This window comes from Apis cerana, linkage group LG15, assembly GCF_029169275.1.
Source record: "Apis cerana isolate GH-2021 linkage group LG15, AcerK_1.0, whole genome shotgun sequence".
NCBI lineage: Eukaryota > Metazoa > Arthropoda > Insecta > Hymenoptera > Apidae > Apis > Apis cerana.
In genome coordinates, this window is record NC_083866.1 from 8,664,364 (window position 1) to 8,689,774 (window position 25,411).

The 25,411-nt window shown below is 42.2% G+C and overlaps 1 protein-coding gene and 1 long non-coding RNA gene across 10 annotated transcripts in view; one reads left to right on the top strand and one right to left on the bottom strand.

Annotated features, from left to right (window-relative positions):
• The window catches only part of LOC107997420 (suppressor of lurcher protein 1), a 317,598-nt gene that overhangs the window by 250,307 nt on the left and 41,880 nt on the right, over positions 1-25,411 (bottom strand). For all 9 annotated transcript variants that reach the window (XM_017056003.3, XM_062086068.1, XM_062086067.1 and 6 more), the window contains 2 exons: positions 25,325-25,391; positions 5,275-5,455 (listed from right to left, as the gene is read on the bottom strand). In XM_017056003.3, coding sequence (XP_016911492.2) covers positions 5,275-5,455; positions 25,325-25,391 — 248 coding nt within the window. The remainder of the gene's footprint in view (positions 1-5,274; positions 5,456-25,324; positions 25,392-25,411) is intronic.
• Positions 1,462-5,578, top strand: LOC114577485 (uncharacterized). The gene is made up of 2 exons (XR_009832920.1): positions 1,462-3,085; positions 3,195-5,578. It is a non-coding gene; the product is annotated as an uncharacterized LOC114577485 (long non-coding RNA).

Consider the following 25,411-nt stretch of genomic DNA (forward strand, 5'->3'; position numbering starts at 1 on the left):
TGTACCCTGTTACGGGAAAAAAATAAGCCAACTTGCGATCTCCTTCCAAATTTATGCAAACGTCGATCTCTCCTTTCCTCCAACCATCCATGGAGCATCAAATTGCAAACGTTCATAAACATCAAGCAGTGAACAATTTGCAGAGCTCGCTGCGCAGCCAGGATTCCTCCATCGACCGCCTTGTTCTCCGAAAAGTCCTCTCGCCGCCTACCGATAAACTATTCATGGCAATTAGGGGGCCGTACGAAACGCTACTTTCTATGCAAACAGTCCCTCCTTACCTTCCTCCTCTAACCCTTCCTTCCCTTTCCATTTCACTCCACTCCGTTCTTCTTTATTCCCCCTATTTTCGACTCGATTAACTTTATTCGTTCGATCTCGTCCACCACGATTTCCTGTTCGCGGCGGACGAAACCGTCGGATTGTCACACCCCGCCGACCAGGAATTTCATCTAGCGCATAATTAATCTCGGCAATTACACGGCGGACAAGTATAATTCCGTGGTGGCGGCGAGGCATCCGCCGCGATGAAAGCCGACGCTACAACGCCGCTGTGCAAACTCGAGCTTTCCTCTCCTCCCTTCCACGACGCCTTCCTCCCTCCCGTCCCCTCCGCCGCCGCGAAACGCGCGCACCACGCTCGTGTTTCGTCCAGGCGAGTCGACCGATTCGCATGGCAAAGGCATCGTTGCGAGAAACTTCTTACCTTCTGTTGATTCGAGGTAATATTCTCCAAAGTTTCCAAAAGATAGAATTTAATATTGGCTTCGTTGATTAAAGGTGGGCGATGATTGTTGCAAGAATCTGTCCTCTCGAATCTCGTAATTTAACGCAGCAAGGATGTAGAGAGAGAGAGAGAGAGAGAGTAACGTTTAAAATTCGATTGTACGACGTTGCGCGATATTTTGAAGGTAGACAAATTTTCCGTGGAAAAACGTTGGGTGGTATAAAAATGTCTTTCCTTTTTTTTTGGGTGAAGGGAAGCTTCACTTTTTTCGCATACAAAACGCGAGATACGTCTAAAATATGAAAATGTACTTTTTTTTTTGAAATAGTATAGTATATTTCTTCCATATAGATAAGTCCACGCAGAAATGTCGCGTGCAAAGGGCATTAAAGTAGGAATATTTGAAAAATTGCTTGATATCTGGTGGGATATTTCAAATTTTTGACCGTGTTGAAAATATGCAAATAACCAAGGGTAATTTTTATTAATTTTCGTGTCGTCCGTTACCCGAGCAATTAATAATAAATTTCACAATTTACCAAGTTTTAATAAAGTGTAATTATCTCGCGTTTTTTTATTTTTCATTACCAGGTAATCACCGTATTTACCGCAATCCTAATAAATTACTCATAATTGAATCCACTTGGACTTGTACTTGGAACTAAAGTATCGATTAAGCAGTGGAATTGTCTTTTTGTTTCCGCCATTATGCCCGTTCAATCGAAGCAACCAGAATTAATAAATGATCGTAACGAACTTCGTAAAATTCTATCGGCGGCGAAACAACGTTACGAATGTTATAAATTTCTATTATTTTCTCGTAATTCATCAATTGTACGATACCATTTCCAATTACAAATCTCGTAATTATCGCGTATGCTTTTTATCCGTAGCGGGCCGTTCCGATTTATTTTATCGTATTTCATCTTTTTCGAGTAATCAATATAGATGCGAATCGATCGCGTGGAAAATAATCAGCTCCCTTCCCTCGAGTAATAACTGGGAGTAAATTCGACACGTAGCGCGCGTAGCGAACGTGGCGGTATCTGGTGAACAAAGATAAAAGCAATACGCATCGATACACGTCCGGATCATCGTGTGTCATCGGAAAGTGGACAGTAATGCATAACGAGCACACGCGCGGTCAATTCCGTTATCGAAACGGATGGCTTTATTAAACCCATTATTCACTGGTCGTAATTTATCACGATAACATTGCGTTTTAAGGATGATTATACGATGGTCAAGAAGGATGATGTGTATCTGCCGATTACGCGTGCCCTCTGTTTGGTCACGTGATCGATTACTCGCGCGACGACAGCTTGTCGACCTTATTTTCCGTACAAACAGTGAACACGTTCGACACTCGAAATGCATACCGTCGTCGATACGTTATATATACCGTGGAAAATTCCGTTAGAGGATATCACGGTTTACCATCGACGATTTGTCTTAGTCACGAGGAATGGAAAAAACATGGACAGCTCGCTCCTCTATTTTCTGCATTCGTCACGTGGCGAAACATAACCTTTCAACCTAGATGCTCGCATACTTTGACGGATTACAGGCCCGGTTTACATCGCTAAGCATCCAGCTGTTATTATTCTATCCACGTATGTACGTTTAAATACTTGTACCATGTGCACCGCGTTTGATTACGACTACCGGGGCTATGAATAATTTCTACTAGTTCCGTTTATAAAGTAAACTTTCCTTGCTCGATTCGGCCACCGTTTGCGCCGAATATTTCGCTCGGTCGGTATTTATACATTCGTGAAGATAAAACGGGTTCGAGTGGCGAAAATAATAACGGTGAAAAGAAAAATTATCCTCGCCTTTCCTCACCTCTTATCGCTCTCCGTACGTAAATTCGAAGGGACGATCGATCGGTGATAATATCGTTGCAAAGTTATTCGATAATTAGGTATCGAAGACACACCGTGGGATGAAACTTGGCGTGCATCGTGTGCAAAGGCAGCTTAATATCGACGCGGTCGGATCTAAGAGCGAAGTTTCCTCTCTTCTCCGAGGGATTTTCTCAGCTTTGGAATATATAGTGGAGAGCTGTGTGTAAACGATCGCCGTGCCTCCGCGCGCCATATTAATAGGGCCATCTTCGTGGCCAGCTTAATATTGGATAGCGAAGCGCTTGGACGGTCCTTAGAAGCGGAAAACGATTTATGGCCTCCACCGTTGGAGGATTTGTAAATAGAATCCTGTGTGGAAGGGGAGCGGCCCGAGGACAGGCACGTGCTCGGCATAAGTCCGCCAAGAATATGAGAAGGATTTCTACCAATTGAATTTGTTGTTACAGCTTCTACCGATGCGAATTAAATTGAAAACGAACCGTTATCTACCGTGAGTAAATCTATTCCACTTCGACCAAACTATTTATCAATTATTAAAAAGAATTACAAAAAAGAAAAAAGAAAAAGAAAGAAAGAATTCACGTTCGTTGTATTTTCAGATATAATAAGAGACTGATGAGCAGAAGAGAGAGGCGAAAGCCGCAACTTTACAAAAGGGAGATTCATATTCCGGTCGGAGAAGCAGCGACATTCGGAGCAGAAAATAAAATCTACGGGGGTCGGTCCCCTCCACGGAAACGGACGTTGCATTCACGGGAACGTTTCTCGTTTTCGTCTCATAACTTCCTCCTTCCTGGACTCCTAACCGACTCTTTCCCCGACCGTGTCACATCGCTGACCCTTCCTGCACTTAGCCGGCCTCTAAACCAACCGGCAAACTTCGTGATATGCATTTGAAATGCCGACTCGGAACCTCAGAAATTTTCTTTCGGCCACGCGCAATCGGATTTTCCCGTTAGAAATTCCTCGTTAAATTCTCTTTCGTTTTAAAGGACGCGCAGATTTTATATATATATATATATCTTGGATACTTCCTTGAGGATCAAAGGAAACACACCGCAAATTTACAAATATCCGTGAGCAATTCTCTCTATTTTTTTCTTTCTTCGCTTTCAAGTACAAATGAAATTAGATACGAATAAATTATAGGAGGATCTCGTTTGTCCAGTTTCACTTGTACTTTTGAAAAATTTCAAAATTCGATTTCGATTACTTTTTACAGGTAAAGTATCAGTCGCTTGTGTCGCGATTTCGGAGACACTCTGTACATATATATATATGTACACTGAAAAGCTGATTTGCAAAGCGACTATCAGGGAAACACAGCGTCTAACTATCGGCTAATCAGCCACCAAGTTGCTCGATGTAAGACGGAACGCCTCTTATCCGATGATCCGTCTTTCCTCGAGACATAACAGGGGCTAACTATGCTCGACTAAGCTTCCGTCACGTCGGATAGTGTGGTAAATCTTGCGGATTTATGTGCGCCATTGTCCACGGCGTTCGCTTTTTGTCGCGATATAAACCTGTCAAGTGTCGTCTTGAGAAGCGATAAATGAAGATTTCGAATTTGAAAAGAAAGGAGAAGTGGCTAAAGTTGTCGAGATCGGAAGAGAAAAATAAACGACGTTGTTAAATAAAGCGATGATTATCTTCGCTCGTGACAAATATGGGACAATGGGAAATATGACAAATTCTATTTTATATCTCAATATGGGTATTGTTGTGAAAACAATTAATCCTATTATCTCCTGATGAATTTATCAATATACACTCGATAATTGCAAATACGATATTCGCATTCAAGTGACATTTGATACTTTGCGACAAAGGCAATTTAATAATAATTTATATTCGTCTCTCACCAGCGAAATATATTTCTATTCGTGTGTCGATAATAAATCGTGCGATAAATCGCGACGAAGTATCGATTATTACGAGATATGAATTAATAAATTCTTTTTTTTAATTTATATTTTCGATCTTAATAACACGATTCGTTTCACTTAACGATGTAGCATATCTAAATATTTGCGTGCGGATCATCGACGAACCACAAGATCGCGAATTCCATCGGATTTCGAGCAGCATCTCCATACGTCGGTCCATAATCGTAAGAGTTGCAGGCGAAAAATTGCGAAATTTTAAAAGACAACGATTCGTAAGAAAATAAACATCGTTAATACGTAGCAGAGACTAAGCCAGGTCGAAACCACAATCTCGTTATATACCGAGAGAGAGCTACTGTGGCCCCGCAGTAACCACCCTGTTCCCAAGTTTATATACGTAAGAATCCGTTTAGAACAGGTTACAAGCAAACAATTGGTGCCATTCGTTTAAAAGATAACTGTGTAAAATTTCGTATTTATTAGGATGAAAGTGGATAAATAAATTGTTCGTCTTCCTTGGCGCATAATCGCAGCAACGATCATCGAAGAAAAGTTTGGAGGTAATCTTGTAAATAGCTCGAACTGCTTCTTGCCTGCATTTTGTTTCTCCCTCCATCGTACTTCAACCTCGTATTATCTAAAGTGTTGCTCTTGGCTGCTCGCTTAGAAATAAAGCTGTGAAGTTTATCAAGAGGGGAGGGGCCTCCTCGGTATCCTTTGTATCGAGGCGAGGAAAAATTGTGGCGATGCCGCGCGAACAAGTTTGAAACTCGACTCCTAAGATACTTACTCTGATCGAGCGCGACGGATATTGAAGTGGTGAAACGTCAGCTTGACGATTTCGTCGGGTTGACCGATGAACGTGTAAAGGAGGCAATCGATATTCGACGGATATGGCTTTGGATAATAAGGCGATGTGAACGTGCCACCTTGGGGTCTGTCCGAGCTGCTGTAGACGACGCAAGAGCAACCTGTAACAAATCGCAATATTAATGTAATAACATTAAAGCGAGTGATTATATTTTGGACTTTGGACTTTGAACTTGGATTTTATATTTTTTGGATTTTCAACTTATTGGATTTTAAATCTTGGACTTGATTCCGGTTTCTGAATTCTGAATTTTGGATTCTAGATTCTGGATTCTGGGTTTTGGATTCTAGATTCTGAATTCTAGATTTTGGATCTTGGATCCTGGATTCTGGATTCTAGATCCTAGATTCTGAATTCTAGATTTTGGATTCTGGATTCTGAATTTTGATTTTGGATCTTGGATTCTGGATTCTAGATTCTGGATCTTGGATCCTGGATTCTGGATCTTGAATTCTGGATTCTAGATCCTGGGTCCTGGATTCTGCATCCTGAAATATTGGAACTTGACAAATTGTAAAAAGCTGTAGCTTGAGTGATCAGACACAGAGATTGGTTTCGAACGATAATGAAATCCATATCCATATCCGATCTTACAGTTCCAACGAAACTTTTCTTATTTCCAAAATGAACTCGTCACGTTCTCTCATCGATCTTATTCCTCCCGCCCCGCACCAATCCCTCGTATCGATCCCGCGTCAATCTCGAGGAATCAAATTAAAGTTTGACTTTTCTGCGAGGGAAGGTACCGCAACTTTCTTGCCAAACTTTCAGCGAACGAAATCACCGATTGCCGGGGACCAATGGATCCTTAATGTTCAACGATCGATCGACCGATCGTGAAAAAAAAATGGCGATATCTTTCCACGTAGAATTTCGCATTTATATCGACATTTAAATCTTTTGCGACCAACGAAAGAATTCCTCCTTATATCCGTCAAAGCGGATAGCTCTATATCGAAACAAGGATTTAATTTCCATTCCATTCTCTTCTCGGCTCAACCGATTTAAAATACCGTGTTTCAACGGCAAGTCTTTGTCACGGAGGAAGGAGGGGGAAATCGCGAAGGAACGCGGAAAAATCCGCGTCAAATAGATGGAGCAGCTGGAATATAAAAAAAAAAAACGAATCGGCGATCGATCCTCTTCCTCCCTTCTTTTAAAACATCACGAAAAACGAAAGTAAGTATCGTGACCCGATATCTACGATATATAATATATTAAAATGCTCGAGAAACTTTTTTTCCAAATTATTTATCTTCGAATCGCGCGTGATTTTAACCTTTACTTAAAAAACGGAAGAAAAAAATTATATCGATATCGAAATATATTATCGGTATAGCAACAATAAATCGAACCGTCCATTTCGTGGAATCGGACGTAATAACTGCCCCCTCTCCCTTCCTTGAAACGTTCAAAAAGCCAACAATCCTCGACCACTCGTCTCCCATCTCTCTCTCTTCTCTACATTAACCACTCAACGATATTTCCTCCCCCTCCCCCTATTTTGTATCGATTTTTATCGCACGAGATATTTATCGGATAAAGCAGAGAAACCCTATCAAGGTTATAAAACCGTAGATATATATCGCGATGGAAGGTCGGTCGTACGGAACGTCGATCGACGTACGAAATGTGGGTCATTTACGAGCTGCTCGTCGATACGGCGCGGCAATAATTTATCCGCAACAATATCACCGACCTTTCCCTCCGCCCCTCCCCTCCTCCCGATTAGTTCGCGCCGAGCGATCGCGCGAGGGGAGGGGAGCGCAGTCCCGTTGATTATATCCGTGAAACGTGATCCATTCACGGGGCGCGTTCGCACGACGGCGACTAATCCGGACGAGACGATTTATAAGAATGCGATCCGTCGTTCGAGAGAAGCCGAGGAGGATTCCCTCTGTTCGTCACGCGAGAATTAATCGCGCCTCCGTGGCTTCCAAGTGGGGAGCTTCGCTAAATTACCTGAAAACTACCCCTTTTTCTATCGAGTGAGAGAGAGATAAAGGTGCGCGGAATATGATTGACGGAAGGAGGGGGAGTTTTTAATTCTCCTTTTTTTAACTCTCCCTAAAGCATCCTAGAGTTAATACGAATCGCGCTCGTATCCGTTCTCCTTTATCTCCCATCTTCTCTACGCCGTTCCTCCTCTTTATCCTCTCCGTTTCCTCCATTCTCCTTTCCTTCGTCCCTGAAAACGCCGCTCCAGCTCGCGATCCACCTCGACGCGTCGAATACGGACCCGATCCGATTGTATTATACGAACGCAACCGTGGCTGGATTTATCGACTTCCGCCCACGCTTTTTCGTTCGTTTCTACCTCTGTCTACCGAATCCCTCCCTCGAAACTCTTCTTTTAAAACTTTGGAATTTTCTCCTTAAAAATTTTAAACTGCTTTTTCGTTATCTTAGCAACAAAGAGGAAGAGAGAGGGGGGAGCAGAGCCTTGATTGCTCATTTTTTCTAGTGAAATCTCCAGGGGAGATCATTGTTCGGTCACGTTCACCCGCGCTCACTCAAGAATCCTCCTCGCGAGGGTTTATTTATAACGGCAACGACTTGAAATTGGACGAAAACTGGGCCGCTTCTTCTCTCTCGAGCAAATTGATCGCCGACGAATTCGTCTAAAAAAAAAAAAAACGAAGCCAGTCTTAATCCTAGCTTTTTCACTCCTTCTTCACTCCAGTTCAGGCTGCATCGAGTACTCCAGTACTTCTACGATATTTTATGTGTAATCCGAGTCGCGCTGATAATAGAAATATCGATATTCAACTTGTTCTAAGCATTTCAATCGTGAATGCTTTAATACAGTTTACAAAATTGCAACGAAAGGAATACAAAAATTAGAAGATTTCAAAATTGTCAAAATCTTGAGCACGATAAAAAGAGAAAATAATTCAAGTAAAAAAGCGAGCACAACCTCTGCTGCCACCCGAGCACGGTGGCTCTCCATGCCCTGTCCAGATCCCATGAGCGTTACATGGCGAGAAGCCTCGCAAGACGATTCGACGGGCAAAGATCTCGACTCGGCAACAGCCGCCCTCGAAACCACCACCATGCTGGATAACGCGGTGGAAACACTAGAAATCACTTAGCGTTGGCTGGATGTTGACTTTTCACGATTGTCGCGCGCCGCAAGCCGTCGAGTTATCCCACCGAGCTCGCGAAATCACGATGGAAACACACCGTGATCCTCTCGCCGTACAAGTATACGTATGGAGAGAAAAGGAGGGGGGGAAAGTTGGCGCGACGGAGTCGGCTTATCTATATCTCGAGATGCAGACTCCCCTCTTCTTCCTAGATCACGCGATTACCCCACAGAAAGAGGCTTCCGTTAAAAGAGGCTTCCGAGGGATGAAAGGGAAGAGAATTCGTCCGATTCCTTTGTCTCGCGTCGTGTACTACCTGGACGAGACGCGTTTAAACTGGCGATAACTCCTTCCTGCGGAGGAATATTAAAGATTGTACACACCGTCCCCACAAATCCGTATAACGTAAGCGTTTAGAAGCTTTCTTTCTCTTTTTCTCGGAAAAGAAAGATAGGAAGGTAATCGAATAATTGAAGATTCGACGATCGAAAAAAAAATGTGGGGAGGCGAGGAGGTCCAATCTTGAAATCGGGCGACACGCAAACGTGGAAATATACTGCGCTGGTGGACGGAACGCGATCGCATCCGCGATATTACTCGCGATGTATAGATATATAGGCGTGGGATGGGATGAAATCGAGCCCCCGAAAATTCACCAATGCTCGCGTTCCACCCACGCAGGAGCCGAAGCACCTGATCCGTATCATGCAATTACGGTGGATGCAGTTTCGCTGTTGACTCGGGCTCTCTCTATTATTTGCCGGGGAGGGGGAAGGGGGAATTAATTCGTTGTTAAATACTACTTACATTGTTATTGACTCTATAATTGATCGATTAACGGCGAGCACGTTCATCTGCCGACAAACGAAGTAGAGAGACGTATGGAAATAATTATTATTTGCCGCTCGTATATCGCAGATACGAGATGATTATTCGCATGGAGGGTATATTTTTGTTAATCAATATGGCCGTGCATATCGGATACGATCCGAGTGCAAAATGTTAATTGGGTTGGCTTGGTAATTAGCAAAATCTGTACATATATATATATATATATATACATAGATATAGATGTTGTATCGAATAAAAAAATTATCGCATAATTGTTCGTAAATTATTTCCCCACCGTATTTTGGCGCGTCGACGTCATAATATTGGTGTATACACGCGCGTGTATCGCTCGATCGTCGTTAAAATCGGGTTTTAATAAACGGGATCATAGTGGACCGCTAAGGGAAAATCTATCGGAAGTTTCGAGAGAAAGAGAGAGAGAGGATTGTTATAAGAGGAATCGTGACGTATCGCGAGGAAGGCTGGGGCCAGGCAAAAAGCCGAGGCACGTTCCCCGAGATATCGATCGGGAGCAGCCGCCGCGAGTATTCCTTTGAGAACCGATGCCACGAAATAGACGAGGCTGAGTGGGCGAGGGATAAATTGAGAATAATACCCTCCCCTGTCCCGTTGCACCTCGTCGCCACACGTTTTTTCGCCAGAGATCGCCACCTTCCTCCTCCACTCCCCCCCCTCGACGTCTGCTCAACCCGATTATCCCGCCTCTTCACGCTTCTCACTCGATGGAATTGCATGGAAAATTCAACGTATCCTTTCCCTTTCCAGCGCAACGACGTTTTCCTTTTTCTCGAAGCGGGGATAGTCCCTCCGGGGGACAATTTATCTTTAATCAACTTCCTATTTAGCACGATCGCGAATCACCGTTCCGTTTGTTTTACCGCCGCTCATTTGTCCGCCTCGAGTCGCGTAGTAAAGAACGAGTAAAGAAGCAAGAGAGTTGCTTTCGGAATTTCGATTAGTTCGCTCGATAAATTCGTCCCCACCACGGTGTAAACGTGCGTTTTAATATTCGATCGGATATTTCGACTATTTCGTAACGCGGTCGTAAATCGCGGAGGAGGAAAAGGGAACGAACAATGGGATCCCAGAGGATCCGATAAAGAGTCCGAAAACTGTGCATAAAAATTCACCCGCGAAATTTATCGATATTGGCCCCCGGACGAGTTCGATTCTTTCCGCAAAAAGTGCCCGCAATCGCGCGTCTAGTTCGGCGAGCGTGTGCCGCGATAAAAGTTTTTAAAAGATTGTAAAAAGAGAGAGAGAGAGAGAGAATATGATAAAGGTAAAAAAGAAAAAAAGGAAAGGAAAACTTTCTTCTCCTTTAAATTACGATCCTCCTTGATTGTATTTTTCCCGTCTCTGTGAACTGTTCGAGCGAGGAGGAGGAAAAAAAAAAAGAAATAAAGAGAGGAATTTGGCGAGGTGGATGACGACGATCGAGTTTCATTTCCACGTCAGAACGGGGCGTTCGTTTGATAGATTTCTGTGGCGTGCAGGGAGCATCAATCTAGGAGCAGGTGGCCAAACTATTCGCGAACAGATTAGCAAAAATTTATATCGCTCGATGCTATTGTTTTATCTTCCATTGGCGGGGATTTGACGCTCAACTGGCGGAATGTATTTTTCTTCGTTATTTTCGAAAGCGGGTGCGCGCCCCGTTTTTTTTTCTCCCTCTCTCGCATACCCCTTCCTCGCCCCCTCTAACCGCAAACATACAGAACAGCGCCATTGGAAAGATATTTATTCATGAATCCGAAATTACACTGTAGCCGCGATGCTTCCGTTTCGCACGATCGGTTGAAAACTACCGTCGCGATTCAGCGAAAGTTACATACTCGGTTACGGCCCCTCGTATTTCACCATTTTTTTCCGGCCGGTTCTTTTTCTTTTTTACAACTCCCCCCGCGATGCAAATATTAAGGTTATTCGAATTGCAAAATGCGGAGTATGTGTATAAATAAAGCAGGAAAGAAAAAAAGAAAAACAAACAAACAAACAAAGAAAAAAAAACAAAGATTTCACGAAGATCGAGCGCGATTCGAAAAACCACGTTTATCGTTTCCATCGTTTATTTTCGAATGCGTCACTTTGCCACTGTTTCGTCGAATGTAAACGACGGGAGAAACTGAGAGGAGAACGCTCTCGAATGTACAATGTGCACGCGATATGGGCAACAAAGTTTATAAATAGGATCGATGACGCGAATATACTTGTCGCGTGCGAAAATAATTTTTTGATCCGGCAACGGTGTAAACGACGTATTAGGTTGTAGGCTTTACGAGGTTGCCAATTTTAGAGTACGAAATGACAATCAACCGCGACTCGTAAACTCTACTTATAACCTATATATATATATATATATATCTTGCTCGGAATATTTTCACGTCGTCCTCTTATATATTCTTTTTTTTCTCTTTTTCTTTAAAGTGAACGAATTTAGTGTATTATTCCTGCGAAAGTAATTTTTCGATCCGGCAACGATGTAAACGATGTTGTACACCAAGTTTTTAGAATATAAAATGACGATCAAGTGTAAAAGACTCGTAAACTCTATTCAATCTATATATTTTGCTCGACATATTTTCACGTTGTCCTCTTATATCTTGTTTGCGAAATAAATTCTTTTATTAGTTTAACTGTTTTTTTTTTTTTAAAGTGAACGAGTTCGGAATATTATTCCTGCACGAGTATCGAAATATTAGCTTTCGAAGAAGATTCTATCGATGAGAAGACTGTTCGGTGGAGAGGTTATGTATTAAAGCTCGCATTTTGATCGAATAAAGATTATAGTTTCGAAAAGATATCTCTTTCGGCCAACAAAAACCGGCAATTTCACGTGACGCGATCTAATATAAGATATTAAAAAAAAAAAAAAAAACGAGAAAAAGAAATTCATCGATAGACAGCAAATGAAATATCCATTCTCCACAAAGAGTTTAATCTACGTACAAAGGTATGTTCAAGCAACTATATCAAAATTGTTCGCGTTTAATATTGACAGAATACTTTTACGACGACCAAACTCCGGAGATGCAGTTCAATAGTACACGTTCCCCAGCAACCAGCCAACCATTCTAAGGTTAAAGACAGATATTGACTGTACGGATGGACATCGTCCTCTATGGACCATCCAGATATTTCCTGCATTTTGTACATGTGGCATGCTCGAGCGGAAAACTTTTCACGTAATATCGGAAGAAATAGTACGTTCTGACGTCCCGCCAACGACAATGGATATACCACGAACTATATATATATACGTATAAGTCACAATTTCTATAAATTGACGAAATCGTGGAAAACCTCACGGATTGATCATCGACCAATTCATCGCATCGAATTTCTTTCTCCTCGTTTCGATTATAAATATTTCATTTTCTTCGAAATCGACACGATTGTTTTTCTCTTCTTTTCGTTGGACGAAAAGTTCTCAGATGCATACCTTTCTTCCGGTTTTTACAATTAATCGTAAAACTTTTCTCGCGCCAGGTGCACACGTGGGAAGTAAAATTGCGTTACGAGTCTTAAACTGTAATCCAATCTTACTAGTTTCCGTGGACAAACCAAATCTCTCTCGCCTTCGGTTCAATTTACCGACTAATTCTCACCTTGAGGCCTGCTGAACACATTTCTGCAACACATTTCGTTGTTTCAATCTCCGCTCTTGCAATTTGCCACGCTCGAGCGTTATTTGAAAACTTCTCTCGTTTCTCGATCCTGTTACCGGGACGAGATATTATCACGATTTCCGTTTCTTAGATCGATGGATTTTTTCCCAAAGTTTTTATCTAACTTGAAAAGCAAGGAAACAAGGGATAGTTACGAATAAAAATTGTTACAGATATATACACATATATTTTTTTTACGCAAAAATCTCAACGTGGTTCCATTTCAATCCTCCACGGACAGAAGCGACGAGGGATCGATCGAGGCGGATTTTAGTGTCGCTCGTAGCGTTGTATTCGTTTAAGAGTTAGTTACTATCTAGCGAGATCGAGTTCCCCTCTTCCCCAATCAACAGTTAACTCCCTAGAATTCGCAAGTTCGGTAGAAATTCTATTCGACATTCTCTTAACCACCCTTAGTTCCTGCATTTCCAATCGAGTCGAGCATCATTTGGGTAATATAAATTTTCCAATTTAATTACACCATCATTCGCGCATCCTATCCTAAACACGGCGAATATTAATATCCTTGTACATGTAACGCTTCTCTAATTCGTCATTCCATATTTCCACAACAATTCTTATTTAAGACTCGATAATGAAAGATATTCGGTTAAAGTGTAATGAAATAAAAATTAATAACGTAAAGTTGGTCCTTTGATCGAATAGCGAATGTTAATATTAATATTCTTCTATATGTAACGTTTCTCTAATTCATCATTCCATATTTCCACAATTCTTATTTAAGACTCGATAATGAAAGATATTCGGTTAAAGTGTAATGAAATAAAAATTAATAACGTAAAATTGGTCCTTTGATCGAATAGCGAATGTTAATATTAATATTCTTCTATATGTAATTCGTTTCTCTAATTCATCATTCCATATTTCCACAACAATTCTTATTTAAGACTCGATAATGAAAGATATTCGGTCGAAGTGTAATGAAATAAAAATTAATAACGTAAAGTTGGTCCTTTGATCGAATAGCGAATGTTAATATTAATATTCTTCTATATGTAACGTTTCTCTAATTCATCATTCCATATTTCCGCAACAATTCTTACTTAAAATTCCATAATTCAATAAAAGTTACACTCGATTGAAGTGTAATGAAATAAAAAGTTAACAACGTCAGGTAAAGTTAGTTCTCCGATCGAATAGCCAATATTAATATTAACATCCTTGGACATGTAACGCTTCTCTAATTCATCATTCCATATTTCCACAACAATTCATATTTAAGACTCGATAATAAAAGTTACACTCGGTTGAAGTGTAATGAAATAAAAAGTTTAATGTCACGTAAAATTAATCCTCAGATCGAATAGCGAATATCAATATTAATATCCTATTCGAAATGTAACGCTTTTTTAATTTATCATTCAATATTTCCAATTTTGCAATTTAATTACATCTTATCATTGACGCATTTATTCTAAATATTAATATTCCTCGACATGTAACGCTTCTCTAATTCATTATTCAATATTTCTACAACAATTCTTACTTAAAGCTAGATAATTCAATAAAAGTTAGACTAGGTTGAAGTGCAATGAAATAAAAAGTTAACAACGTCAGGTAAAATTGGTTCTCCGCTCGAATAGCGAATATTCCATCGAGCTCGATCGCTCGATTTTACAAGCTTTCTCTCGGCGAATTTTCCAACCTTTCAACGGATTCTCGAATTAAGCATCGAGCAAGGTTACCGCGCCGATCGCGCGTCGAGTTCTCGCGCGGATATCCTCCCCGGGCGAATATTCCCGATCTTGCCTCAGCCTCATTTACCAAGTTTCAATCTATCCTGATTTTGCCCGCATCAGGTTTGTCCGAACGTGACTCCATTCTCTCCAAACTTACCCCCGATTTTGCTTCCCAAGGTTACTTCAACTAACACCGCATTTCTTCGGAGACTATCCAACTTCGCTGCTCCCCTCGATCCCTCGTTTCGTAAAATTATCATCTTCCATTACTGTACGCCTCTATCTATCATACACTCCGAGAAGAAATTTCCAGTGGAAAATTTATATGATCGAACAGATTCCGTTCCACTTTGTTTGACGAATTGTACAATTTAAACAATTTCTTCCTTGTTCAATTTAAGCAATTTCCTCGAGTGCAATTCTTGGGATATCGCTTGGAGAGGGATGAAAAGGTTATTTTCGGACGAGTAGAGCACGAGTCGAAATATGCGGAGGATAGGGGATTAGCGAAATCGTAATTGAAATATTAATTTATGACGCGTAACGAGCACGCAGTAATTAACACGCTCTGTAACCCTGTGTCGACGGACGTGCAATGCATGCATTACCGCGACACCGCCGCATTACGTAAATACTCGGCTTTAGTCTGCTACCGGCCGGATCATAATGGGCCAAGTGTACGATTCGGCTATTATCCGCCCGATACCCGACGGTTTACGTGAAAATCTATATCCAGTAATTCTCCCCATCGAACGTACTCGATGTCTCCTCGAGCACCACGCTTCTGGATACAATTCGCAGCGTGACGAAAATCCTGTCATTCGAGATACCGTTTCCTCTCCATACTCCGTTTTCGAATGGATTTCACAATTCGAAAATAGTCACGAGACGATTCCTCATAATCCATCCAGACGACGAGAATCTTTCCGATTGAAACAAAACAGAGGAGAGGTTATACGAGTTATACGTTGTGCCCACATAGCGCGGGCGCTTTGAAAGGGACGTTTTTTTCTCGTTAACGTCGAACGTCGATTTGATTGCATTTCCCCGTCCGAGCATTGTCCGCCGGCCGGCAAAAATGATTTTTCGGCCGGGCAATATTTTGATTCCGATTTAAATGCAAACGAAATGGAACGATCGAGGCCGTTTCTCGCCGTTATCAAGACGTTTCCCCAAACGCTTTTCTCTCTCTCTCTTTCTTTTTTAAGCCGATAAACTCGGGTATTATTCTTTCGTTTGTCTCTTTCCAACGCGAAATGCGTTTGGCAATCTATTCTAAAACAGCGGAATAATTTGAAAAAGCGAATGCAGACAATTACACGGATCCACATTTATACGCGCAGATATTCATTTGGCGAGAGCAAACGTGCGTGAACAGGTAGTCGATAGTAATATCGGGAGAGAGGGCGTTGCGAGCGTTCTTGAAGCATACATCGGCCGCGCGACAGTTGATACACCGCCGTATTATCGCTGGCCTAACAATATTTTTCAGTCGCACTTTGCCCGCATCGAGGAGAGCAGTCGCTTGGTCAGCTGGCGCCACCGTCGAGCCATGTATCAATTATACGAACTTGCATCTCGCGCACGAATAAATAGAAACACGTGGCCGTGTGTTAGTGGCGATGGTGGTGGTGGTAGCGGTGACAGAGAGCGCGGCGATCGCTACTTCGCCACGTCCCGGCTGGTAGTCGCCCAGCCCCCTTTCACGGAGAGATTCGGATGGATTGGATGGGTCGTACGATAAAACGACCTCACCGGGACCATTCCGCGATAGATTGACCAATATGATGGATCGACCGCTCCGTTATATCCCGCTCTTCGGCCATCCACTCGCCCGAATCCGAGCCACTACCATCACGGATTAGGATTTCCATCGAAAAGCCTCGAAACGCTACATTTTCACTTCCTTCCTTCCTTCCTTCCTTCCTTCCTCCCTTCTCCTCCTCGCGTGTTATTAGTGTAACGATATAACCGCGATTAAACTCATAGCTGCCGATATATTTTTAGCATTGAAACGAGACGAAATGTTGCGTGGCGATACGAAAATATATATATTCGGCGAATGGTTGATTTGTGCAATGTTTGTGAAAATATGAGAGGGGGGGAGGAAACGGTTGAATTTTTAGGGGAAGGGGTATTTTAACTTGGGCTTCGCCCGATTACTTTGAATACTTTTAACACGGGATAATTTTCGAAGCAACAGGTATCCACGCGAGAAGTCATAATTTTGATCGGACAAAGCACGGGTCGGAACAACGCGAATGCACAATAATGTACTTATTTTTACGTTTTATACGCAGCGAAATAATAGAAATAGAAATTTAACGAATCGACATTGTTCGACTATGATCTTGTTTCGAGTCGATCTCCATCGCGAGACAAGCCATTTCCGTGTATTGTGAGGCAAAAAAAAAAAAAAAAAAAGAAAAGAAAAGAGGTGAAAGAATGCTCCTTAGCGAGTGTTTCGACGATCCGTAATTAAACGACGAAGCCTTCGTCGAGAGAATAAACGGAAATATATTATTTTAAAAAACGTCCTCGAAATGCGTCTCCTTTTATCTCGTTTCGCGTATAACTATTTGCAATTAATGTTCCACCAACTGTTCGGTAACAGAACGGATGAGGCATTCTGTTTCCGGCGACAATAGGAATTATCCACGTTGGAAAATTGCACGAAATTTTTCGCCCGCGAACACCAAACGAAAATTCGTTTCGTATCGATTAAACATCACGATGAATGGCTCGATAGGCATCGTATCGCATACGCGCAATATTTAAACGAATTACGTTTAAATATTTGCGATATTTGCAAAAGTTTTATCAAAAACTTGGAGCGAAAAAATTTTTCAATCATTCCATTTAATTTTAATTTCCCCGATTTTAATTTATCCCCCCGCGCCTTCAAATCGCTCAACAAGGTCTCTGATTTTTCCCTTCTTAAAAAACTCGTTTACTGTCGCGACCATCGCGACGCCGTGCAGTAGTATAGATCAACGATGGGACAGAGGAGGCAATATTCGAACGTAATTTTCTAGAAATGTGTACGCGCAGTTCAAATGGTTCTCGATTTCGATAACTAGGGATGCTATATCGAAAGAGACATCGATCTCGTCTCGAAACAACGCGACCGAGCAAAGACAGAAATTTCTTGCCCCTTTTTCGGAAGAAACGGCGCCAGATTCTCTCCACTTGTTCGAGCAAAAAGTTATCTCTCTCGTGGAAGCCCGCGTCGAGAACTGCGGCCATTAAGCTGCTCGAGGGAAACGACCGTTCGTCATTTTACTCCGATACGTCTCCACCGTATGCTCCGTCGATATATACATATATATATATCGGCACGCGATGCCCAAGTAAACGCGTCGAATCAGCCCGAAGCGATTCCACCCTTGACCAATGATGCGCTATCGTCCAATTCTACCGTGACAGACGTGCAAAGGGCACGGTATTGACGAACTTGACCGCAATGCAAGTGGCTAATTTCATCGAACGGGCAACGAAACGAGGCACGAGTTGGAGAGACTCCCCCCACCACCGATCGCGCTATTCGGCTCGCATCTCGACCGACCTCTTTCGTTAATGACGAGCCACTGCGTTTCGAAACTCGCGTATACTCGACGAGCGTGGGCAAACCTCGATTCTCTCGAAGGCCACGATGGCAATTCTCTCGCTTTGCCCATCGAACCCGACCAAATCTCACGAGTGCCTTTCCATTTTCCCATCCTCCACTCTCTCCCGGGGAGAAAGTTTCGCGAATGATCGTTTCGCGAATAAATCTCGAGAAGATTGCGTGAAATAGTGTTTCGAATCGGTAAGTATGTACCGACCGAGCAATATTTTTCACCAACGAATTCGATGCTCGTAATCGAGGATAGATGTTACGATCGATAAAGAATGGTAGGTAAAGTTGAAAACGCGTTCGATTTTTCGACAGATCGCTCTACGGGAGAGGATTCTTCCTCTTCTTTTTCTTTTCTTTTTTTTCTTCCCCTTCTTCTTCTTCTTCTTCTTTTTTCACTTCTCACAACTGCCAAGCGAAGAACTTCGCACGAAATTAACGAGCACGAGGAAGAAACCGAAGTTTCTTTCAGCAACTTAGCGAAGTGGAAGGCGCGGGGTATGGAGTTGTGTGTTATTATTTAAGGGGTTCGCTTATCGGGATGAAATTGCTTTTGACCCAAAGTTTTCGGCCCGTTTCGATTTAATTGCGAATTTCCAAGCCCTTGAAAATCTTATCCGCGAAAATTAACCTCGATTCGAAAAGATGAAAATAAATTACATTTCTTTTTTTTCCCCTCCTTTATCCCCCTTCCCATCTAACTCTCGAGCGAAACACGGCGATACACATCCGCCACTTTTTATCCCCAAAGATTCAGACCTTTGACCTTCTGACATGGCTACAAATATGTTATTTATGAAACTGCAGCAACCGGAAAGAGCTCGAGGAAAACGTACACGTAAGCATATATTCGCGTATATTACACTCGGAGAGTATCCGATTCGAGATCACGATTAAAGTATCTACCGCCTCAGTGTCTTACAAATATATATGAATCTCTCTCTCTCTCTCTCTCTCTTTCATATAATTGCTCGTACTTTTTATCAAACGTCCCACATCTTTAACAAAATAGTTTATATCATCGGATAATACGATCGAACGTCCCACATCTTTTGCAAGCCACTTCGCGACAGATAACAATTTTATCAAGCGTCCCACATCTTTCGTCGTGATATCTTCTCTTCTCTCTTTCTCTCTCTTTCTCTCAAAAAAAAGAAAACCCGTATTAACCAACAATCGCGTCACGATTAATTCACGCGTGAAACATATACGCGTGTATAATACGGATGTCATGCATAGCATTAAATTTAATTTCGCGTCGCTAGTATAGTTTAAAGTCTAATTCCGTGTCTAACTTCCGTTAAAGTAATTAAAGTTCGGCGACGCTCCGTGTAGACAGGATCGTATTCAACGTTACACGTCAAAATCTAGATAAATGATAGATATTAGCTGCTGATATTTCGATACTGCGCATCTTCGCGTGCAAACTGGGTCATCTGGTACGAGTGTCGCACGAGATGCGAACGACGATAATATCACCTCGTGTCGCGATCGAATTTCTTTTTACGTTCCTTTTTTTCCTTCTCCTTTTTCTTCTTCTTCTCCCCAACGAAAATTCACATCTCGTCTACTTGTGTATTTCTTCGCTCGAAGAAATACGCGACGAACGTCATTGAGGGGGTAGAAAGAGAGAAAGAAAACCGAGTCGTTATCAATTATATTTTTCCACCAACTTATTTTGAACGGTACTCGGTCAATCTCGAGCGCGACGGTGATCCCTGGAATTGAATTCGCACCACGCCGAATACTCGTTACGAGTCGACCAACGCTCGAAAGCTACGAAATTCTTTCTTTCTCTCCTTTCTTTTTTTCATTTCGATGCACGGATTTTTCGCATTTCGACTTGTTTCACCGCAATGGCCGTTCATCAGGAATACGAGAGTTTACTCGAGCGTGGTGCGAACGTTCTATCGATTTTATCCTCCCAATGTCCGACTTCGATGGAAAACTATTTTTCGGGCCGAGAATCATCCTGCGACCTAGTTGCACCACTCCGACTGAAATCCACTCGCGCTCCACGTTTCCTTGAACGAATCGGGCAACGTCGGAGAGAAGCAAGTAGATCTCGGTGCGAATCTAGCCTCCAGCCACGCAACATCTCGGCAGAGAATAAGAACGTTTGTTTCTTTCTCCCTCCCCTTATCTTCTTATTCGTATTCCAATTAAACCATCAACTCGTTCCAACCATCTTGGACGAAATCGATCGGAACTCTGGTTACTTTTACCAGGACGGATCGCTTTGCAAAATTTAATAGCCCAAGTTCGAGATAACGTTTACCGATTTCGAATAACTTGTAAGGAAGAAAGGTCGGATCGATTAACGAGGTTATTCGAATGGAATTTTAATAAGTTAATTACTCGTTGGTAACTTTTCAATCGGTAACTTAGTTTGGAGGAACGAGTTATCAGAAAACGTTACCTCTCTCCAGGTTATTTTCTCTCCAGAGATCGAAATCGATTAACGACCTCGCCCCCACTCCTCGTTCCCCCTCCACCTATTCCACAATTCTCCTCCTCGCAGCTGCTCACGGCTGAAAGCTGCGCGCGAGCGACAGAAGGTGATGGCTCGTAAGGGATTTTCAACCACGCATCCTTGTACGCAACGCGACACGCGTCAAACACGAGAGGGCGGGCGCCAGATGTCCTCGTTGTCGTTCCCGTCACGTCACAACTATGCATCGCCGCGATAAATCTGGCATGCCCGAAATCCCTCTCGCGGTTATTACTTCGTCCCAACGGGGACTCGTGTACCTCTCTCTCTATCTTTCTCTCCCCAGTCGAGGGAGAGTTCCTTATTGGAATCGACATTCTCGTTGCACGTGCCGTTATTATCGGGACGAGAAACGGAAGAAATTCCCGGCCTCCTCCTGAATCACGAAGGATTTATATTTGTCTCGTAACGCGTGACTCTCTTTATTCCGTGTTTCGAGGAAATATCTAACGGTGGAAGCGAGAAAAGTATTTGCCCCGAAAAACGAGGAAATTCCTTAATATATTCGTATTGGATTCGTAAATAAGTCGAATTTCCCGAGAATAGAAGTTTGTAAGAGGATGGAGAACTGGTAAGCAGTAACCGTTATTGAAGCAAGCTTCGATGGAAAAAGGGTCTCGGCGGAAGCGTTGCATCTACCTCGGATTCGAATAATTGAACATCTTGTTCCGCACAATTGTAAGAATCGGTATTTCCAGAGGGTAGCAGAGTCTCGAATGCAACGCGCAGCTCGTGCTCTTTGCGCGCGTTTTGCAATGTTTGCCGAGAAAAAAGGAAAGAAAATTTCTCTTCTCGAGACAACGAATCTCTCGACTCGAGAGATAACTCGACTCTCCTCGGCGGGGAAATTCTCGCCTATCCACCATCGGAGAGAATATCAGAGAGATAACCGAGGAGGATCGTAGTTGATCCTTTTCTTTATTTAAGAGCGCCGGGTTCGAGATGCTAAGCCGAAGATCGTTCGCCTCTCAATAATACGAAATTCCTCTTTTCCTTTCAATTGAACCAATGAGATCCCCCGTTATAACGCTTCGAATAAATAGACGAGATACAAAAAGATACGAAAAATCCTTCCTTCCTTCCTTCCTTCCTTTCATGCAAAATAATGAACATTATTTTATTTTTCTTTCAAACTCTCTCGCCGTTATTAATTCCGTACGTTCCTCGTCGTTAATTTTCCCAATCGATAAAGCAATCTCTCTTCCCTCCCCCCTGACTCACGTCAAAAGCGGATACATACTTTATAAATGACGCGGTGTACACGATTATTTACCTTCCAAACGATCCGCTTAATATTAATTTCTCGGTGCAACGATACCCGTTTATTTATCCTTTATTCATCCTCCTCGTCACCAACTCCTTCCAATATACCCACGCACGTAATCTCAACATTCTTTCCCTCCGATATCTCATCATCTTCTTGTATAACGGAAAAATTCCAAACGCTAGACAATCAACCTCTCCTTTCTTCCTCTGTTGTTACATGTTGTTAGATTCGCCGCTCCTCAGGGTAACTCACCCCACATCGGCTTGGCCCGCCTCCTGTTTTTGGCGTCACCGTGCCAAGGGAAATGGACGGAGATGTTGTTTGCGCTTGGAAAAACCCTGCTCACGGAACAAGTTGGACCCACCCCGTTCGAGGAGACGGTTCGTTTAATCGACGCGCCGAGGCCATGATCCGCGTCGTCGCTGTCCAGCGGGGAGGTAGAAGCGTCGTGCAGTTGGTTTTCACCGTCTGTTACAGCGTCCAATAGATCGCGCGCCGCGCAAGAGTCAAAGACTCGCGGCAATGCAGTGTTGAAGAACAACAAGTGACGGACAAGAAAGCGACAAATTTGCGGCGAAACTCGTCAAACGATCGAGTCGGATTCGAGGGAAACGGCAGCGAGAGAAAAAATGATTCGATTTCTTTCATCCGATTTTTCGGTTTCTCGAAGACGAACTCGCGTGGATCGGCCAAAGTTCCAACTTCTCCTTGCGGTTATTATTAAAGTTGGGGCGCAAGGTGAGGGCGCAACGAACTGAACTTTTGGCTACGTCGAGATTTCTCTCGGCGGAATTATTCGCGACAACCGAATTGATTAGATCTAAACTTCCGCTTCCGATGTTCGCGCCATATTGCGGGCGCGACAAATTATCGCCGAACTTTCTCGAGACGAATCGGAAGGGGAAAAGAAACGAGCAATTTTCGAACCTTCTCCCCAACACTCGATCGAAATTATTAATAAGTCGATTAATCTTTCGTATATTCACACAGATATGGAATTATTGTACGCTTGGATCGAATTAAAAATGTATTGGAAGAAAGGAGGAGAGGTATATACAAATACGAAATCCCGTGAAATTCGCAACGAGAAGCATGGTGTAACGACGCTTGTTGTTCCCCCTCCCCCGCATTACGAGCAAGTAGCAGCGCGACATTTTCAACTTTTTTTTCATCCGAACGTGTTCATCCTGCGTCTAATGGAAGTTGCTACTTTGGTCTCTTCTTGGACCGAGTTGCAAGTTTTTCTCTCTTTTCCAAACTCCCAGATGTTTCCTTCCTCTTCTTCTTCTTCCTTTCTTCGAATTTGTCGCGCTATCCGGCGAAAGTATTCCTTTCGAAAACGAAACTTTTTGCGACTTTTTCAGGGAGAACATCTTAAATTGCCATAAACGCGGGGAGAGTGGTATTTGGATAATATTTGGATTAGAAAAATAATCCCGGCCACGTGACTTGCGCGAAGCAATTATAATTAACGAAGGGGGTTAATTAACATGCGCGGATGTAGATTCACGAATAATCTCTCGTTGACCGCGCGAAACGGAACGAGCGTCCATTTTCCGCCACGAGAAATAATATTCGCCCGTCGACAAGAGAGAGGGGATATCGTCGCGCTGTGAAAATTGTTCGAAAGAGTTCTAAAATTTTATCGATCGATAATCTGGAAAAAATCCGATTGGAGGAGACGACGTGACGTTTCCGACCAATTATATTCCTTCTGAAGCCACAATCACTTCTCTACTCCCCGATGCTAAATTCGAACGGATGGAACGCGATAATTCTCGATCAACGTTCTAAATTCGTCGTTGAACACGTTCCACGCCTCTCTCGTTCGTCGAATGTATCTGTTGAATATTAGGTTGAATATATATATATATGTATAAATATCTCGACACCGTGGCACACTTTTTAACGCTTTGAATTAACGCGTAGATTTTATTTAGGTGATCGAGTTCCCGTGATTAATCGTTATTACACGAGCGAAATTTATCGTTATCGCGGATTAATGCTCGTTCGTTTTCACAAATCAAAGAATGTTTATTGTCGTTACGTTCTGCTCGGGATAATTATTCACGCGTAAAAGTACGAGTTACTTTCGGTAATACGTACAGAAACGGGCATACGTAATTTATGTTATTATTGTTCCCGGGGGATCATTATCCGTTTAATAACTAGAAATATGAGTATAATACACGCATATAATGATCTCGTAACGTTCGAAACAAATTCGCTTTATCTTTGAACCATTATTACTTTTTTATACGAATTTTTAAATATCCCGAACGCTCCGATTACAGAATCGTATAATAAGTGGACAGAAGACCCTCGAAGCGAGCAGTTTAAAATCTCTAACCTAAAAAAATAATAAGAAAGAAAATTAATTTAACCCAACTTTTATGAAATCTCCAAGATAAATAAAACGGATGCCCTTATTACCGATTCTCGGTAAAAGAGTGTTTTAACCTTTTATGTTGCCCGGATATGTCTCTTACTTTCGCTCGTGTGTCGTTACAATAATAAGAAGGTGGGCATCGATCGATTTCATGGAAAACGCTAGATGCATTGAATCGATATTTATCGCTGGACGCGATTTCGTAAACTTTGATTCCTTTTTCGGATATCACGTATTCTAACCAGTTCGAAACGTATAGACCGATCGTAAAACCGAGGAAACACTTTGTCGTTCGTAAGTTTAACGATTCGATAGTGAAACCATTTAGGAAGTTGGATACAAATTTACGACAACGTTTACGAATAAAAGGAAGAGAAGAATTTTGAGAAAGGTATTCGGGAATCCTGCTACGGAGCTAAAATTTCTTCTATAAACGTTTTTTCGAACGTTAATTCCGGACAAACGTTAAACTGTTACTTTTACTTGTGTAAATAAATTTAACGATTGATTATTATTGGTGTTTGATAATTAATTTGTGACAATTATTTCATATCATTCAGTAACATTTCAACAAATTGCAATTTAATTGAATCGATGTATGTTCATACGAATATCGATACGCACACGTATGATACGCATATACGAACCGTGCACAGACGCGGGGTGTCTATTTTAAATCGATCACAAAGTATCTCAGAGAAATACCAAGAAAGCGTTTAACGAAAATCGAAACGTTTCATCCATCGATATCAAACAGTGCTTTGGAAAGCAATTAACCGCTATTAATAATTACGACGCGAACAACGAAAAGGCAAAGCGCGAAGGAAGAGTTTAAAAACGTTTAAAAACTGTGGTTGTAATAGTAAAGTAAACTAGGCAAAAAAAGTTTCTTCCCGTTACCTGGATTCACGGCGTGGCAGTGGTTGAGGAGCGGCAGCCAACAGAGCAGTAGCACCGCCCTCTGCATCTGAAACAAGCAATCGAAAA